The 20,072-nt window shown below is 31.7% G+C and overlaps 1 protein-coding gene across 7 annotated transcripts in view; it reads left to right on the forward strand.

The window, feature by feature from the left end:
- Nucleotides 1-20,072, forward strand: part of LOC127726261 (CAP-Gly domain-containing linker protein 1-like) — a 92,396-nt gene that overhangs the window by 12,787 nt on the left and 59,537 nt on the right. For 3 of the 7 annotated variants that reach the window (XM_052233566.1, XM_052233567.1, XM_052233570.1), the window contains exons 1-4: nt 3,077-3,179; nt 10,030-12,190; nt 15,553-15,693; nt 19,038-19,152. In XM_052233566.1, coding sequence (XP_052089526.1) covers nt 3,126-3,179; nt 10,030-12,190; nt 15,553-15,693; nt 19,038-19,152 — 2,471 coding nt within the window. In that variant the 5' untranslated portion in view covers nt 3,077-3,125. Of the gene's footprint in view, nt 1-2,316; nt 2,704-3,076; nt 3,180-10,029; nt 12,191-15,552; nt 15,694-19,037; nt 19,153-20,072 lie in introns of those variants that run through there. The other 4 variants (XM_052233572.1, XM_052233573.1, XM_052233568.1 and 1 more) reach the window with 4 other exon arrangements.

The raw sequence follows: 20,072 nt of genomic DNA on the forward strand, positions 1-20,072 counted from the left end.
ATATTAAGTAAGGGAATGAAATTACATGTTAAAAAAATTTGGGTGCTGAATCTTTATGTTAAGTAGTGATTTGGTCCAGTTAAAAAAGGTCAAAAACTAGTATGTCTGAAGCTGTTAAACTGAATTTTAGACCCCCTTAACATAGAATTGTCAATATTTTGAGTTCGAGCTGGTAGACTTTTCTATAATTTTGATTATATTTGTCCCAATAGTAGTACACTACACTGTAAAAATCTTTTTGAGATAGAGCAGGTGTGATTTTTTAAATTTTACTTTATTGTCAAAAAGAAATGCACTACGAAATAACTGTTCTCTGGCCGAATCTTTCATCAAACTTCTTACTATGTCTACCACAATACTATTTTCACTGGTACTCTTTCATATATATATATATAGAAAAAAAAAGGGATATGGGGTATCCATCCATGACACAAAATCAGTTCATGCACAGCTAAAAAAACACAAACAGCAAAGGAACAGTGCTTTTATTGCTGTTCTTCAACTCAAATTCACAGTGAGGCCTTAAACGCGTAACAAAAAAACTCTCACCTCACTGCAAGTTTAAGACGGCCCCAAATACCGGATTGAGTGGAATTCTTTGCAAAAATAATTTGAATAGACTTTGTAAGATGTTACACCACCTAATCAGGCCCGGTCAAAAAAGAACATACTGGAAAGTAGTACATATTTAAAACAAAATAGTTCCTACGCATAAGGTTAAATCTTAAACTATGTAGCATATATTTTAGTAATTAAGGTATCAGATGAAAGGTGAAGTAATGAACAGCAACATACTTGATTGATAACTTACAGAGGTGAGATGTTGTGGTCCCATCATGCTGTGCTCAGCCTAGGCTTTATGTTTATTTTTTATAATTATTTAGGGGGAGGCCTTCTTTAAGTTAGCCGTTTGTGAAAAGAAAAATTGTACCTTAGGTTTTTATGTATTTAAATTTTTGCCTTACAACTACACATACATAAAGTTTTATCCAAGTTCAAGGGGAGATAACTAATTCTGCAAAGCATGGAAATAAAGATGTGGAGCATCACTCTAAATCATTAGTCATTTTATTATTAGAAAGAAAAAAATCTCAATACTCTGATATTTAATCAATGAAGTAGTGTTCCATTGATACAGCAGAGTAAACAACACTACAAATCATTGGAATCCTCATTTTAATTGGTTTATGCTGGCATATTGGAAATCAATGAAATAAAGTGGTATAATAATGCTTGCTGTTTCCCCCAGCAACAATCGATAAGAGATCTATATTGTAATGGATTCTTATATGAAGTCTTGTTGACAACAATTTATAGTGCATGTTCAAATTTTTTTTCCCTCTCAAATCGGGTCCTACTATACATGAATAGACAACTCAATATTTCAACCCTTCAATGAGCACTACATTGTAATACTTTGTATGTTTGAACAATTCTTTAATAAGCTGGAAGGTTTTTAAGGAACTGAAAATGCTTGATACTTTACAGAAAATCGACATTTTACTGAAAACCTTTGTTTTACCATTATATAAGGTATGGGTTATATTGTTAAAAATTTTAGAATTTCTTCAAATGCACAGTTAGAACGTCAAAGTTTTGTTTCATAATCTTCATTTTCCTCAAAGTGCGCACAGAAAGTCCCCCCTTTTTTTTCGTAAAGAATCGTAACTTTTACCCTGATAATAATGAACAGTGGTTTTAGAATTATGATGGAATCAATCATTCAAATATTACAAGTTTTTACAACTGACCCTTAAGGAGGTGAAACCCTTATGACCAACTTTGACCATCTTACTGTGATTTGATATTTATCAAAACTTGTCTTAGACTAATTGACTTTTCATATTCTAATATTTGACCATGATCTGTTTTTACTTGAGGTAGTCAGTATTATATAACATTTTCTTGTTTTACTCATATTTCTCTGTTTTGACAGAACTAAAAAATGTTTTTTTTGTTTGTTAAGGATTATCCAAAAATTCCAATTGAATTGCAGCTTTTGAGTATTATTACAAAGGTATGTGAATTCCATACGTAGGAGGTAACATCTGCTTGAACATCATACATGTACAAAAATATAAACTAAAAACATCAATATTATATATATATATACTTCAATAACCCATTCCTTCAATTTTCAAAATTATTTAAGCTAATAACTAATAGACTATATTTTCATTAAATGTATTTTTTTAATAGAATTTATTGCACTATGAGTAGAAATCCAATATAAGTTAGAAATTGATTGATCAGTGTTAACCCATAAAAGGAATCTACTTGATTAGTATTCAGATCAATAAAGTTGCACATATTGAATACACTACGACTTGTGTTTTATACTGTAGTGATGTTTAATATTTATCTTTCGTTGTGAGGGATCATCTAAGACATGTTTTTGTCTTAGGCTTGTTGTTTATTAATATAACTGTTAAGAAGATGCAGATAAAATACATGTTCATTTAGAATTGGCACAGTTTTACTCACTGTCGAGTTGTTGGTATTTTGAGGAACATGGAGGCAGATTAATAGAATTTTTTCGTGGGACATATGTGAACTTTTTAAACTGAGGAATTTATTAGGTCCCAATATGATGTTAACTGTTGAAGGATTTAAATAATTATGTGATGACCACTGGCCACTGGTAAAAGTATAATCTGTTATGATGGATATTTAAATTATCATTTTGTCCTGAGATTTATAATGGTAAGTGTTATTTTTACAATTTATAACAAACATAAAAATGTCTTGGTTTATGTCCCTCTTAGATGAAGATATGTAAAGTGGTGACAATTTCTGTCATATTTAATACAGGTTTCTGACAGGTCTACAATCTCTTAATCTATCATGATAACATTTACCTAACAGTTTAAGTCGTGGACAGGTGTAAAGTACTAAGTCTTCGTTTCCTTCATATTCGTTAAACAGGTAGGAGTAATTAATACTAGTTCGTTAACGACTAATTAAACAGAATAGTTGTATATCTATTATTTTCATGGGTTGTAAACATATTATGATCTCTTCGATATGAAAACAAACTAAAAAGTTTGATTGTGTAAACAAAGATTTAAAAGGACGAGACAGTTTTTATGATTAATACAGATGTGAAGAAATTATATTAGTTAAACATGGATGATACTGGATTTGTTGGACTTATTTGTGTTCAAAAGTATACAGGATGGGTAGGATCATTAGTTAAATTCATAACATACAAATTTGGGAAACTGAAATATATTTTTTTAATGGGGTACGTGTGTGGTAAAGTGGGAAATCAATGTAGTTGACTGTTAAACAAAATTATTTTCCTTTGCTGAGACAGTTAAATATTAAATCTGACAGTCTGAAAATCTGAAAATCTGAAAATGGGACATTATCTCTGTATAACCTATTGTCCTGGGTGGGTGGGTACCTGTCAAATCATTGTTCATCATTTCATCACATCTCTTCAGTTTTTTTCATTTATTGATTGTTGGGAGCTAAATATTTATTTTGCAAATTTTGGCAAGATTTCCATATGACTACCCCACCCTATAAAAAAAATCACAAAAGAAACCTTACAGACCACCCTTCTTTAAAAAAATGTGTGGAAAGTTCAAGTTATCAATGAGACAGCTACCCACCACACAAGTCCTGACATGAGAACATACTTATATATCCCCACTGTGGTTGAGTACAGTGTTACGGTACATGTATACCACATCTTCTTATTTTGATATAACAAAAATGTTTAAATCTGTCTCAAAATTCTTTACTGTTGAGTTTTGTTTAAAAATCTATTTCTTACTATTATTTGCCAGTGCGTACATGTATGTACTATAAATAAATCAATAAGTTAGATAATAAGATGAATATTTTACATGTATCTTGACACTACAGTCTTCTATAAACATGATAAAATATTCATTGTCCTGACTTAACTTCTTTATCTATAGAGTTCACATGCATACAAATACTGTCATTAACATCAGGCTTGTGACCGTAGAGTTATATATTGGCTTTATATATTTTATAGTCAGTAGTTAATGTATTATTCATTCATTTTAACAGTTTAATTAATGTGAACAGTAAAAACTGACTAACCACTAGAAATTACCTAGGGGAGATAACTAATAAGGAAAAAGAACATTTTAACTACTTTAAAAAGATTACATGTATAAGATATTAACACACAAGTAGACATAGGCCCTTTATAGCTTACTGTTCGGTGTGAGCCAAGGCTCCGTGTTGAAGACCGTACTGTGACCTATAATGGTTTACTTTTATAAATTTTGACTTGGATGGAGAGTTGTCTCATTGGCACTCATACCACATCTTCTTATATCTATATATAGAGAATTTAAAGGCCTTCAAAGTTACAGTGGGCCCAGAATCAAATAAGAAAGTAATTTTAATGTAACAATTTGTATTGTTCTCCTGAATATACATTTGAATTTGATTTCTTCTATAGATTTAATATCTGGTTCAAAATGGTAATATTAACTCCATTCCTAGTATAGGGCGAGTCCCATGCTCTCTGCGGCACTTTAAAGAACCCTTGCAACAACTATATGAGGGATCAGTAGATGTCCTGTTGCAAGACAAAGTTGCTGTTGTATTCAACATACCTGTAATTTCCTCAGCCTAACCCTTCATTATGGTTGTCCCACCTTGCAGTATCTTTCTTATAATTGTATTGATTATCAATAACAATATCAATCAATCTATTATTTTGAATATTGAATATTTTCTGATTAATGAAACATTTTAATTTATCAAATTACCTCCCTTGTTGATATGTTCATGTAATTAACATTTTTATAATGTCATGAATCATCATCAGAAATCGAGAAGTCTATATATTTATTACCTGCTGGCTCAGACCAGAACAGAATAGCTTTTTATAGCAAATTTCATGAACAATTTTGAGTACATTATGAAAGACCGACAAATAAAATATCAATTAGTCATTGTTTCCTTTGCTGAAGATTTTTTTATTTATGTCCTGTATTCATTTATTATATTACTCCAGCAAATACCAAGGTTGGAGAATTTATACCTGGATCCCATCCTCTTAACTGTTAATGTAGATAATTTAAAGAAGGTGATCCTTTGTTATTTTTTTTTTAATCTCACACAATAGTTAGATAGAAGTTACAGATGACATTGATTACCTGGTTTTGACCTGTTGATTAATTCATTATATGACAGGTTAATGTGTCCATTACATTGATTACCTGGTTTTTACCTGTGATTAAGTCATTAAAAGTCAGATTAATGTGTCCTTTACATTGATCTGTTGATTGATGATCTATGAACATAATTAATATTAAATATCTTAATACAAATATAGACATATTTTAATGTGGTCAGATAGGTAAAATATATTTAGAAAAAATATTATATTTTTGCTGTTGTACTGTTTTGATTCAGTATTTCTTGAGGACATGAGCATGAGATATGATAAAGATTATATGGTTCAAATGACTTTAGGTAGGAGATCTAGAGTGACGAAAAAACATTAGAAAGAACGCTTGAATCTTGTTTAGTTCTAAGTTCATCTGAAAAATAGGATAAGAGATATGGCCTCCACTGTTACATGGATATGTGTTCTGTTTTTTGTGGTATCCAATGTTAAAGATTCATAAATGCAGCGTTTATTATATCCTTACAGATGACTTATATGTTTTGGAAATATGTCATTAAATGTTAGGTTAGGTTTTACATCCAAGTTGGTATTCAGTACATAATGTCAGTTGTATTGTATAAGAAGGACAGCAGACAGAATCAAGTCATATTGACCTATTTTTTATCCTTCACTGACTATATAAAGCTCACTTTGAATTTAATATTTTATCTGCATGTACATTGTCTTCAAATTTATGTGTGGTTATTTTTCTACCTGTTTCTAAACTTTTGAATTATAAATTTATTACATTTTCGAACAAAAATATGTCTAATTTCAATTGGACTGAAAATGAATCTTACATGTTAAAAAGATTTTAATTGTCTGCCGACAAATTTAGACCAACCATCAGAAAGATTTGAACTCTCAAACCAAAATGTTATTCATATTTATCTAGTTATAAGTTGGAAACATGGATAATGAAAAAAATATAATTTGGTCAGGCCTAAATATAATTCCATCTCTTCTTTAATTGCCTCTGTAAGCAATTTAGTTCCTGTAAATAATTATCAGAATGAAGGTTCATTGATTATAGTAAGATCAAGAACCCTTACAAAAAACATAACCTTTAATCAACAAGATCCTATGTTCAGCTTGTTAATCAATCTTATGATATAAAAATATGAAATAATTGGCTTTTTCTGTCTTAATATTCACTTTAGATGTTTTCAGATGTTATTAGTTTGTAATCTTCCTAGATATTCTCCAATCATATCCTCAGATTGATATCTGAGCTATTCAATATATATATAAGTTGATAAATTCTTACAAAAGATGGTCAGGACTTCTTCAGGCAAAATTGTTGACGATTCTGTTAGGGATCATCTTGATTATGTAGCTTATTATATATAAACAAGTCTAAATTGAAAACAACGTTCAAACCTATCATTGCTTTGGATAAAACCGCAATTTTTATACGTGTGCATGTAAAACAAATTTCGTTGTAGAGGGGTCTAAAAACAGCACTAACAACATTTTCCAAAAGACCAAAAAAAGTGAAAAAGTATATTTTAACAAAACGCATTTGACTAACAGGTCGAACAACTGATGTTCTTAAACCCTGCTGACTGCCATTGACGATTGCTCATTATGTATAGATATATTCTCATCTTTATCAGACTTTTAGCTCTAGGCATATTTTTATGAAGGTCAGACCAAAGGAGCACTTTTAAGTCAATTTGTTATTCTGTGGCTCAGAAGTGTATTCTAAAGGAACTTGAGCTGTTTTCCCTCTTTTATTATTATGCCCTACGCTTACAATAGTGAAGGTATTATGTTTTCCTATCTATGTGTCTGATCATCCTTCTGTTGGCCTGTTTTGTAAGTGTTAAAAAAATAAATCTTTATGTCGCTTTTGACAAAAGTCGAAAGTCGCAGATGGCGAGACATAAGTGTTGCTTTACCAGAGACAACTACGGCATTAGGCATCGTTGTCGTCTGCGTCAACAATTGTTAAGTTTTCTGCTTAATTTAGTTTGATAGGAACTACTTGTGATAGATCAATTATATTTTCTATAAAGTTGTACTACTTTTAGAACATATCAGTTTGACACGTATTTTGAGGCCCTGCACCTGTAGGGGATGGTCCAGTTACATTGAATTAATTACCAATTTTCTATGTTAAGTTTTCTGCTTAATTCAGTTTGATAAGAACTACTTGTGATATATCAATGATACTTCCTATAAAGTTACATTACTATCAGTACCAGTACATGTCAGTTTGTCGACCATTTTGAAGCCCTGTTCCCTAGGTTATGGTCATGCATTTTTAAATTAATTTCTGAATTTTCTGCTGACAGGCGAGACATATCTTTGTGTCAACATTTTATTTATACCTTGCAATGTATTTTACCACGCAGTTGTAGTCACATCAACTTGAAACTCAGTTATCATGTTCATTATGATGATAATTTTTAAAATTATATGACAAATTAGGGTTTCGACCAATATTTTGCAGTTCACTGTACATGGAAATGTAACAATTAATAGGCATGATGTTGTATGGACATGTATTGATTTAATGTTTTCTGTTAAAAATAGATATTTTCATCAAGAAATTCTTCATTATTTCAGTGTATTTTACTCTGTTTAACTTATTCTTGTTCAGACCAACACAATTTTAATTGTGGAAGTAGTATATTTGTGCACTCTTGGAAAATAAGTTATTATAAAAAAAAATTAGGGGCAATACGTTTCTACCGTTTTCCATGTATGATGTTTTAAGGGAAAGAAGAACACTTCATAAAAGGAAATAACCTGAAATGATAATGAAATCCTATTGAGAATAACTATAACCTGAAATGATAATGAAATCCTATTGAGAATAACTATAACACAGAAATATGGTCTGCAGTATAACAAATAAGAAGTTGTAGTATGACGAGACGCCAAACACCAAACATCAAAATAACAAAAAAATAGTTAAGATGTAGACAACCAAGAATTAAATAACATATGATTAAAAGGAGATGTGTGGTTCAGTCTCCTTGTACCCTCTTTTAAATCTATAAATTAGTTATACAAATATGAAGTATAAGTGTATAACATTATGTTTCTATCTTATAACTGTTCAGTATAAGTGTATAACATTATGTTTCTATCTTATAACTGTTCAGTATAAGTGTATAACATTATGTTTCTATCTTATAACTGTTCAGTATAAGTGTATAACATTATGTTTCTATCTTATAACTGTTCAGTATAAGTGTATAACATTATGTTTCTATCTTATAACTGTTCAGTATAAGTGTATAACATTATGTTTCTATCTTATAACTGTTCAGTATAAGTGTATAACATTATGTTTCTATCTTATAACTGTTCAGTATAAGTGTATAACATTATGTTTCTATCTTATAACTGTTCAGTATAAGTGTATAACATTATGTTTCTATCTTATAACTGTTCATAGGTAAGCAGAACTATGTATGTAAATTCTTTGTATTGTACCCATCTTAGACCTTGTTTTACAAGAACTGACTTTCTGTGGCCCCATTTCTAAAAGTGACTTGGTTTGCTGGTAGTACCCATCTTAGACCTTGTTTTACAAGAACTGACTTTCTGTGGCCCCATTTCTAAAAGTGACTTGGTTTGCTGGTAGTACCCATCTTAGACCTTGTTTTACAAGAACTGACTTTCTGTGGCCCCATTTCTAAAAGTGACTTGGTTTGCTGGAAGTACCCATCTTAGACCTTGTTTTACAAGAACTGACTTTCTGTGGCCCCATTTCTAAAAGTGACTTGGTTTGCTGGTAGTACCCATCTTAGACCTTGTTTTACAAGAACTGACTTTCTGTGGCCCCATTTCTAAAAGTGACTTGGTTTGCTGGTAGTACCCATCTTAGACCTTGTTTTACAAGAACTGACTTTCTGTGGCCCCATTTCTAAAAGTGACTTGGTTTGCTGGTAGTACCCATCTTAGACCTTGTTTTACAAGAACTGACTTTCTGTGGCCCCATTTCTAAAAGTGACTTGGTTTGCTGGTAGTACCCATCTTAGACCTTGTTTTACAAGAACTGACTTTATATAATGGCCCCATTTCTAAAAGTGACTTAGTTTGCTGGTTACTGACCTTCCAGTTTTGTGATATGTTCCCAGTAGCTTCCGACGAAGGGTTTTATGGGCATACAGTGGCGTAGCACCAGTGTAGCATTGTAAGCATGTGCTTACAAATACTTTTATAAAACATTTTTTTCAATAAGAATTTTACCATAATTGTTCACCCCCCCCCCCCCCCCCCCCCCCCAGACCCATTGCTTACAATTTATTTTCCAGTGACTACGCCATTGGCATAAAAAGGTAAATAAAAAGGACAACAATTTTTCAAATCCTGGATCCGATGTTGAAAAAAGACAATATATATATATATTGACTAATCTTACAACTAAGTGTCTGGTTAAACCAGTTTTTATGGCACTCTTGTTTTCACTTTATAATAGATTTTCCTCTTACATTAAAACTCATAACAGATCGAAATAGTAGATTAAAGTCAAATTTAAATAAATAAATGTATCTGAAAATTTAATGAACTTTCTATATTAAATGTATCAAAAATTTGTTTATTAAAATTCTTGTGTGTTGTACACAATACATTCACACAATTCTTTTGAATTCATTTTAAAATAAAATTGATTTAGATCTTAATCTCAGTATATATAATAGGTATACTGGAAATTTCTAACCTGTTACTGGTAAAATTCTACTAAATTACAGGTTATAAAAGGAAATGAAATCTCATGTCACAATCTCTCAATTTACATTATATTATTAATGAGTGTTTGATTGGATTGGTAATGGTGAGCTTTTGAAATAAATGATTTTATTAAATTCAGTTTACCGGTAATTTAAAATTTATTATTGGTTTTATTCCAGGCCTCCTATTCCAACAAAAGAATACCCATACCCGAGGGAAAAGCTAAAGAGAAAAGGAGATCTTTTCTTCCAGCGCCTAAAACCTTCGGACTGCAAAAGGAAAAACAAGAAGAACCACGTCTTTTTTCGCCTCCACCCGAAGATCATGCAGATGAGGAGTTACATGTCGGTGATAGAATAGTAATTAGTGGAGTTAAGTCGGGGACTCTGCTTTATTTTGGAAAAACCCATATTGCATCTGGATTTTGGTGTGGAATTGAACTTGACGAACCTGACGGAAAACATGATGGATCAGTAGAAGGAGTTCGATATTTCGAGTGCCGTGTTGGACATGGAATATTTGCTCCTGCAGATAGAGTATCAAAACCTGAAGGATCTGTGGAGGATACAACAGAGACGTTAAGACAACTACCTCAACCTAAAACCAAGGTCAGGAGACTCTTACCTCAACCTAAAGCATTTAATAAACCCGAAAATATAGAGAGTTTGTTACGTTCTAAAATACTCGAGGAACAAGAGGAGTTTCAGTATCGTAGTGAACCCCCCAGGATAGCACAACAACAGAAAGCTCATTATCAACAAGATTATCTATATGACCGCTCAAATTTAAACATTGATGATTTGTTAACTGAACAATATGGAGATTCCTGTGTGAAAAAGTTGTCATCAACATTTACGTTGAGCGAGGGTTCTCGTAGATCTGAGTCAGAGGATTTCTCTCATAAATCTCCAAGGAGATCACAAAACTATGGACATCAGCAATATCAAGGACAAGGTTGTGTAAGTACTGAGCTTGAGGTGACTGGCAATGCTTTGAATAATACCTATATCCTTCCTACTGAAAAGATTGAACAATTAAATCGTATCTATACTGATAGTGGCTTTATCCTTCCTAGTGAAAAGATTGAACAATTAAATCGTACCCATAATGATAGTGGGTCTAGCGGCGATGATTCTATTGGTCCAGAATTAAAAGAATGCCTTTCTTCTGATGGCAGGAAATATTTTAATTTAACTTTTGATACTGAGGGAAATAATTCACCAAAACATTTTAGTAATTCAAGAAATTCTGATACAATTCATCATGAAATATCAAATGAGTATGAAGTAAAGACAACTCCTGTTCCAAAATCAAATCAAATGAGCGAGAGCATGAGCTCAAGCTTAGGTGTACTTGATTTGGAGGACGTTCTATTCCAAACAGAGTTATTAACTGATGATTTAATCGATTCTTCAAATCTTACCGACATTGAAAAAATTGTTCAATCTTGTGACAAAACAAAGAGGGTTGCTTCATTAAATGACACATTTGAAAATAAAAGTGTAATCACTTCCACGCCATTGGTGACGGAAAAATCCAAATCCCTGCTTGATCGTACACGTACTATATCAAATTCCAAATCTGGTATCAGCACTGGTATACCTGAAGAGGTGGCACAATTATCTGATGATCAAATCTTACAAAATCTTAGACATAATTTAAATTCAACTTTTCAGGCTGATCAGACACGAGGTGTTGAATTACCGATTGTAGGAGACGATACGCTTGACTGGAGACAAGAAGCTTCAGACTCAGAAGAGCAACAGTCTGATGATAGTCTAGAGGAGTCTTACAGTAAAAACCTGCTCCAAGGGTACAATGAGAAGGGTAATCTGAATGTGACATACACGTCTGGATTAGATGCTAATACTAATAGTAGTAGTAGAAATGACAGTTTGTCTGAAAAATTAGAGAATCTGAGACTCGATAAGGAAGATAGTATTCATAGCAACAAGGAACTAAGTTTCCAAAAGGTTCAAAGTGGGCTAACTAGAGAACAAATACAAAAATTTGATAAACCTATGACCGATTCTGGGATCTCTGTCAAAGGATTAACAGATTCTACAAATTCTTTACAGAGTTCAACCGAAGGTATAATATATAGACAGAGAAAACCTATGACTGATTCTGGAATATCCTTACAAAGCGATTACGGGATGGCAGATTCACAGGAAATGAGATGGTCACAGAATTTAGACAGTCTCCAAGAATTAACAGAGAACTCTGGTTTAGAGGAGAAACAGTTTGGTGATCCAACGCAACTGGAGAGAGATTTAAAAGCAGGACATAAGAAGAGGGACCGCCCCCTTTCTCTAATATCTACCACTAGTGCTGACACGGGTAAGATTATATGTTTGATAGAATAGGTCAGTAGTGAACAAAAAAATAGTTTGGCTTTCTAAACTTCTTGTTCTGTAAGTTTTATCCACAACAGAAAGGCTCAACTCCAACAAAATAGGTACATTGTTTCTTCTATTATTTAAAATTACACTGTAGAGTTGTATTGTATCTTATGTGTATGTGCTTGAATGCACAGATGTAGCATTATTGGCATGTAGGAAGGAATTTTACTGAAACTGGTTTTACTAAATTTTTTGTTAATTGGAAGCTTTGGCACCGTTTTGAAGACCACACATTGACTTGGAAATGAAGAATAAGGATTAAAGCACTGTTCCTTTGGTAACAGTTTTGTCAAGTTTGTGTAGGAATTGTTATGTATGAAGAAGTAGTGCACCATAGAATTGTTCTTTTCCATTGTATTGGTTAATCTAACATTTAATGCTCACAAGTTGGAAGTTGTAATAAGGTCTATAGATCAATCTCTATGATAAAAGGGTTGATAGATTCTGAAATAAGTAATGATGATTACATTGGAAAGGGACTTAGATTTGACATAAAGCTCAGATAGGAGATGTTATAATGCTTCATTACAGTGTGGCAGTCTCCTGACGGGTGGCTTTAGATATAGCTTCTCCGCCATGTATAACCAGATACTGTAAATTCATTTATTATCTTGGGTATAAATTTTAGTGGATTGAAAAAAAAAAAGTATTTTCTTAGGTACTTGATTACATGGTTTTACCAAATTTCATACAATCCTTTGAGAAATTTGTACTTTGTTGACTTTTTTAATTGGTTGCCCATGAAATCCACGAAAATTGGTACCTAAGAAATAACGATTCTATGAACAATTTATACTTCGTTGAACATTTCAGTTGATGGTTTATCTATGCCCATGAAAACTTAATGAATAATAATGAATCCATCCACAGCACTGTAGTGTTGTACATTTCTAAATACATTCATTAGAATCAGGAAAATAAGACATTTAAAGTCCAGTGTTTTCTTCCATTCTTGAATACCTTTTGTTTACCGGAAACTTGTGTCATGTTTATTGTATAGAAATTTATGGTAAAAACTGAGAAATAAAATAACATGCTCCACACAGTAGAATGTTTATTACTTTACAATATGTAATATGTAGAAATGATGCCAAGAGAAACCTGTTTTAACTGCACATTAATGTCTGAATTGTTCTAAAATTAACTTTCTTCTTAAAATCAGAAGTAATTACTTCAGTAAAGTATTGTAAAATAATACATATGATAGACAATACACTGAGTTAAAAAATAATCAGGTTAATTGATCACATCCACAAAAAATCTTAATGCAATGTTTTAAATTCCTACCATAATACAATTTAAAAAAAAAATGAATTTTCAAGTTTTAAAAAGGCAGGCTGTCTATATGGAGTTCATCATTTGTCTAAATGATTGATGACTACGAACATCCATCTCCAAGTTCAGTACTTTTGACTACATGAATAGGCGGAAAATTCACCTTTTTTGCCCTGTTTTTATATTTTAAGTACATTATTTCAAATCATTCTACCAAAAATTCATTTCTCTATTTCTTTTTGAACAGCAGAAAAAATCATGCAGTTTCAGAATATATTTGCCCAACCAAAGTTTTGAGAAATTTACCTAATTTGTGGAAAAATCCCAGATAATTATAAAATATTATTCTGCATTCCAAAATTTTGTTAAGTGATTAAAAGTCCAATAACTTTGTAGTCTTCAAGAAAAAGAAAAAGAATGTGAGAATAAAAGGTACATTTTCTGGTTTTGGATTTTAAATTCTTCATCTATTCATTCATTCATTATGAACAACATGATACTACATTTTGGGAATTTTGCACTTATGAAGTGATTTTTTTTACATGTACTTCATTTAATTAAGTTTCCATAAAGTTGTTTAATTCTTGGCCTTCCAGTTTTGTGGTTCATGGTGACACCAGTAAACATCAAGCAAGGTTTCCTAGTCCATGATAATTTTCCGTCATCGGAGGGGCATTAAGTGTTACCTTTGTCCATCCGTCTGTCTGTCCCAAAAATTGGTTTCTGTTCTCTAACTTAAGTTAGCCTCAACCAAATGTTATGAAACTTATACATAATGCTTATTACCACAAATCACAGATCAAGTTCGAATTTGGGTGGTGTCACTTTTACTGTTTTAGAGTTATGCCCCTTTACAAATGGAAAAATTGCTGAATTTTTTGTTTCCGTTCTCCAACTTAAGTTTGCCTTGACCAAATGTTATGAACTTATACACAATGCTTATTACCACAAAACTCAGATCAAGGTCGAATTTAGGTGGTGTCACTTTTACCGTTCTTGAGTTCACCATTTATTTTTAAATTCAATTTGTAAATGTAAGTCTATGATTTTATAGCCACATGAAAATTAAAAAAAAGAAAATTTAAACCATGTAACTGTTACAAACTTTGACTCCAGTGATTAAGGATGTCAGAGTGGTGATGTGTTGCCTCTAGAAAGTGGTGCACAATATTGCATTACCAGTACCTTTTTTTAATGCAGATTTTTCTATGAACCATTCATCTGTTCATACATCATGTCCATACCTCAGTTAGACTAATTGGAAGTCTCCAAATTCCTTCCTTGCAACAATATTCATGGAATAAAGACTTGGGGTGTGCTGATATTGGCGTTGGTGGGATTAACACTTGTGATTTAGGTTACATAGGCTTGAAATATTTCTGTATTAACAGTTTATCTTTCCAAACATTTTCTTAAAATTTCCATCTCAAAAACATTTCTTCTAATTGAATATGTTGTGAAAAGGAGACCATATTGGTTTCATTCCTCCATTATGAGTGGGAAGTTTTGGTGATGGCCATAGTGGTTTTATTCCTCCATTACGAGTGGGAAGTTTTGGTGATGGCCATAGTGGTTTTATTCCTCCATTACGAGTGGGAAGTTTTGGTGATGGCCATATTGGTTTCATTCCTCCATTACGAGTGGGAAGTTTTGGTGATGGCCATATTGGTTTCATTCCTCCATTACGAGTGGGAAGTTTTGGTGATGGCCATATTGGTTTTATTCCTCCATTACGAGTGGGAAGTTTTGGTGATGGCATAAAATCATCATCTGGTGTTTGTAGGACGCTTACTTTTATCATAACAATTCATTTTTATTTATTTGGAGAAATTTATTTAGAGTTAGTAACATTATTTAAAATATTGAAATTATAACATGTAGCAATGTGATCCTCTGTCCTGTTAAATATAACTATCGATCAACAACTTGGAAATTCTCTCATCTTTGTCAGTCAGCAAATAAAACCAGTTAAAAGTTTCCAAAAAATGAATTATTGTTTTAACCTACAAGTGTTTTATTTTGTAGGATATGTGCCTGACACTGATTCAGAAATGGGTACTGTGACCATGAATTCACCAACAGAATGGACAGACCGGAAAACAGATGACCACAAGGTCACTGACCTAGATCAAGCTTATGCTGAAACTTTCAAACATTATCAATCAGGTAGGGTAGTGATACTAACAATGGATTAACAGACAGACAAACAGCCACACAGATAGACAATATTTATACTATAAAGCAAATATTAGGAAATAGCAGTATTGTATTTGAAGATTTGCATGTATCAATAGGTGATTTGATGGTCACAAATTAAGTTTACAGACGACATGTGAGCAGACCTAGTGAACAGTATTTCTGACCATCAAATCAAACACTGATGTTTGCAAATCTTTGAATACAATACAGTTATCTCAATTAAAATGCAACTGAAAGAAGAGGCACTTAAAATATGCATTTTATAGTCATCTACTATTCCATTGAAGTTTTTCCTTTTGTTTTATTTGAGCACAAAAACAAATAGTATTTTGCTTTAAAAACTTCTTGTGGACAGTGAATGTATTGTTTTAGTATGTTAACATTCATTAGGAGGCAATACCTGGTACTTTTACTTTTCTGTGCTTCTGATAAGTACCGCCTGAATTAAGGAATTTTTATATTGGATATTCATGGAATGTATTGAAAAGTACCACCTACAAATGGAAAAGTACCAGTCAACATGCAAGATAATGAAAGTATTTTTTTCTCTGAAAACAAGTAAAACTTAATACAGCCCCTATGACTAGTATCTATCTTGGATATTTTAAACATTATACTTCTAAAAAAAACATACTCATGCAAGTCACTTCTTGCTAAAGACAATACATTAAAATACAAACGACCTCTTCTAAAATTATACAGTAGCATCCGAAGGTTAAATAAGTCAATCTAATACAGAAATTAGATATATGATGACATTATTCCACACTTTACCAAACCTTTCTAGAGTCTTTATTGAATTTAAGCTATAATTAGACTGTATTATTGAGGAACAGCAAATAGTTTCAGTCTCCATTGTTTCTCAAGAGAATAGTATAGTATTGATTTTATACCAACAGCTTCTCTTGTAGTGATTCATAGTATGGGATTCTATCTGAAAAAAATATATAAGCTTTAAATCTGATTGCTTGATATTAATGACACATCTTAAATAATAATGAAATTAAGAGCAAGAAACATCTAAGCTGGGTTTTCAGTATCTGTCGTGTTAATAATTTAGCTTTAACTAATTTTGTGGGGTAAAAAATAATTTTTTTGAAAGTTTTCATATTCTTTTCTTTCATCCATTAATATATTTTTATAATCCTACTGTGTGCACCTTGTTTGTCTGTCTGGTCTGTCTGTTTGTCATCCAACAAATATTTTATCACATTATTTTCACGTACTACTTTTAAAACAGAAAGATTTCAAATTAGGCCAGTAGCATGATGTACCATTTGCTGCTGAATTATATGTACATATGGGAATGATTTTGGGCTGTCTAAAGGTCACATTTACATTAAACAGGAAATATTCCAAGTCGCAACAATTATAAAAATCTTTTTTTTATTCTTTATTATATGAGCATTATTTGCTGTTACACAATAGTGAGATATTTTCATCAAAATTTATAACATTATAAAAGCATCTTTCTTCCTAATTTTTAAGGGTTTTTTCTTAACTCTGAGATGCAAACATTCACTGAAAACGTTTCATTTGGAGATAATTTTTCCATATCATGCTGTATATTACAATACAAACAGTCACAGTTGACTTGATGGAGGCCCCATTTTAAAAATAGTATATTTATCCCCTGTCATTATGATGTCTGAGTGATATTTGTATGCAGTATCACATTCAGTGGCTGCAATATATATAGGAAGAAACTTATTTTACTAGACAATGGTTTTTGTGCTTTTTAATTTGTACCTGTCAATATTGGTCTCTGAACATATAATGTTTGTCACTATGACATTTGTTTGTACAGGTATTCTATTCAAGAAATTTTCAGACGGATTTTGTTTTTAGCCCGTTTTTTAATCTTTCAAGGCCATGCTAGTAATACTGCTGTTTAAAACAAGATGCAATACTTGATTTATTTAAATTGGTTAATAGTAAATACATAAAACTTTTGATTTATAGCTTAAAACTTGTCCTAGAAATCACATGATTTTGAAATAAATATGCTAGTGGTTTAGTGAAATTCAGATCTTCTTTCCTGATTTATGGGGATGAGAACATGAGATGGGTTGGCCTGACTTTAAATCTTCCAATATTTACATAGAAGTGTTATTATTTGTCAGCAAAAAGTTCAGATTTTGGTAATTCAAGATAGTACAGGGATTCATATTGCCATACAAAAGCAGCTAGTGATAAGGTCTATAACTACAAAACATCTTCTGAAAGTGTTACTGCATCTGAAAAATGTGATATAATGACACTATTCCTGTTTTATCAAAACTAATTGTTCTTTTTAGAACAAGAGAAAAGATAAAATATTTATTTATTACTCCTATGTAAATCAGATTTAATCGTCTCTTATCTTTGTGGCTGATGCCCCTCAGATATACAGAGACTACATCTAAAAATGAACCGAATACCATAAACAGACATTAAAATGGCATTAAATCTCTACTCATTCAAAAACATACAATGTTAGATTACATGCAAGTAAAGCATAGGTTCTTTTGTGCTTACAGACTCTATAGATGCAGATCCAGGATTTTGAAAAGGGGGGGGGGGAGGGGGGGGGCATGGGCCCCCAAACAAGACAAAATTTGTAGTGAAACTGGTAAAAGGTCTGGATTAACCATAAATGAAGCTCCATAAGGGGGGCCTGGTCACCTCTGCCCCCACTTAAATCCCCCCTGAAAGAATTTTAGAAGGTGGCAGGTATAGAAATGCTGAAATAACTTCACTCATTTAACACCTCACCTGAATACGTTATGTTTACCGTCCTCACATTACCCAAACAGCTCTTCAATCCATCATTCACTGTTATTGTGAAAAATATTGTTTTAAGAAAACATAGGACCAATATTAACCAAAATTGACTTATATATATATATATATATATGTATTTTTGCAAATAGGTTAATATATTAAATGCTAATTCTTATTCTAAAGAGAAGAACCACAAAAAGTATGAAGAACCAAATTAAAGTTTACCTTTATTGTTACAGTTTGTTAAATAGGTGAAATGTTTAATTCATAATGAGCATGTTGTAACTGATTTAGAAATTTAATACATGTACCTCCATTAGTAATAAATCTTAATTTTTATTTATTTCACCTGCAAACATCTTAAAGTATATAGTGTCACTGTTACCTGAGTTGGTTGTCAACAGGTTGAACTGTCAAGGGGCCATATCGTTTATCACATTCTACTACGTTATCACAAAGATATTTTTTCTTTTTGTATGAAATCAAATGTATTTTCGACATAAAAGTTTAAATACATTAGAAAGTGATCAATTTCATTTGTATTGTAGCCGTGTTAAAAGGTACGAGACGGGCCAAGGACCTTGAAAGTGATTCGGACATGTATAGTGATGCCGGGACTATTATAGCAGATACGGATACTCTTAGAGAGATTTCATCTGATATGTAAGTTAACATTTTCATAGAATATGTGCAGTTTGTAAAATAGGAATCCTATAGCAATACAGAATTAGATGAAAAATGTTAGTATTCCTTTAATATTTGAGGACATTGAAAATCTTATTTCTTAGCTTTGTGTAAATGTTATTATAACAGTAGTGCAATCATGCATAGCCACAGCTATATCTCTAAACAAATCCATTTGAAAATATTTTGCTCAATCAAGATGAGGGAATAGCATATTGAATATAAAAGCTATTTAGAAAAGAGAGAAAAACTGATTTTTAAAACTTTGGAGTTCTTTTAGTGAGAGCAATAAGACATCAATTCTATAGGGTTCATATTGATCATCAGTATTCCAATATCTGAAGCTATAAGACTTTTTATACTAGTAAGTCATTAATATAACAGACTCTATAAGAGCTTCCTTCCGTCTATTATGACATTTTATTATCATTTTATTTCTTCTATAAAGTTAAGTCTTCCCATATCAATAGCTCAATTAGTTTCCATTACTTTATAGGACATCCTATATTACCATGCATTGTGATGTAGAAACTGTTATCAGATTTATCTACTCCGGCTTCCTCCACCAATAAAAACTGGTGGCCATAATATAACCAAAAGGGCTGAAAGTGGCCTTAAACACCAACAATCAATTAACCACTCAGATTTATCTATGTAATATTGAGCACTAAAAATGTAATACTTGCTCACAATAGTATAATTTTTACCAAAAAATTCAAATTCAGTTAAAAATACCTTTTACATGTACTCTATAGGAGAAGAAGTAGAATATGTTTATTTTCATTTAAATAGACTCACAAGAATTAACATAAAACAATATCAGATATATTTAGGCAAACATTTCCAAATCTCATTTTTCAAAATACAATTTGAATTTAAATATTTTGAATGAAGTGAAT

The sequence above is a fragment of the Mytilus californianus genome, unplaced genomic scaffold (genome assembly GCF_021869535.1).
Source record: "Mytilus californianus isolate M0D057914Y unplaced genomic scaffold, xbMytCali1.0.p SCAF_17, whole genome shotgun sequence".
Lineage (NCBI taxonomy): Eukaryota > Metazoa > Mollusca > Bivalvia > Mytilida > Mytilidae > Mytilus > Mytilus californianus.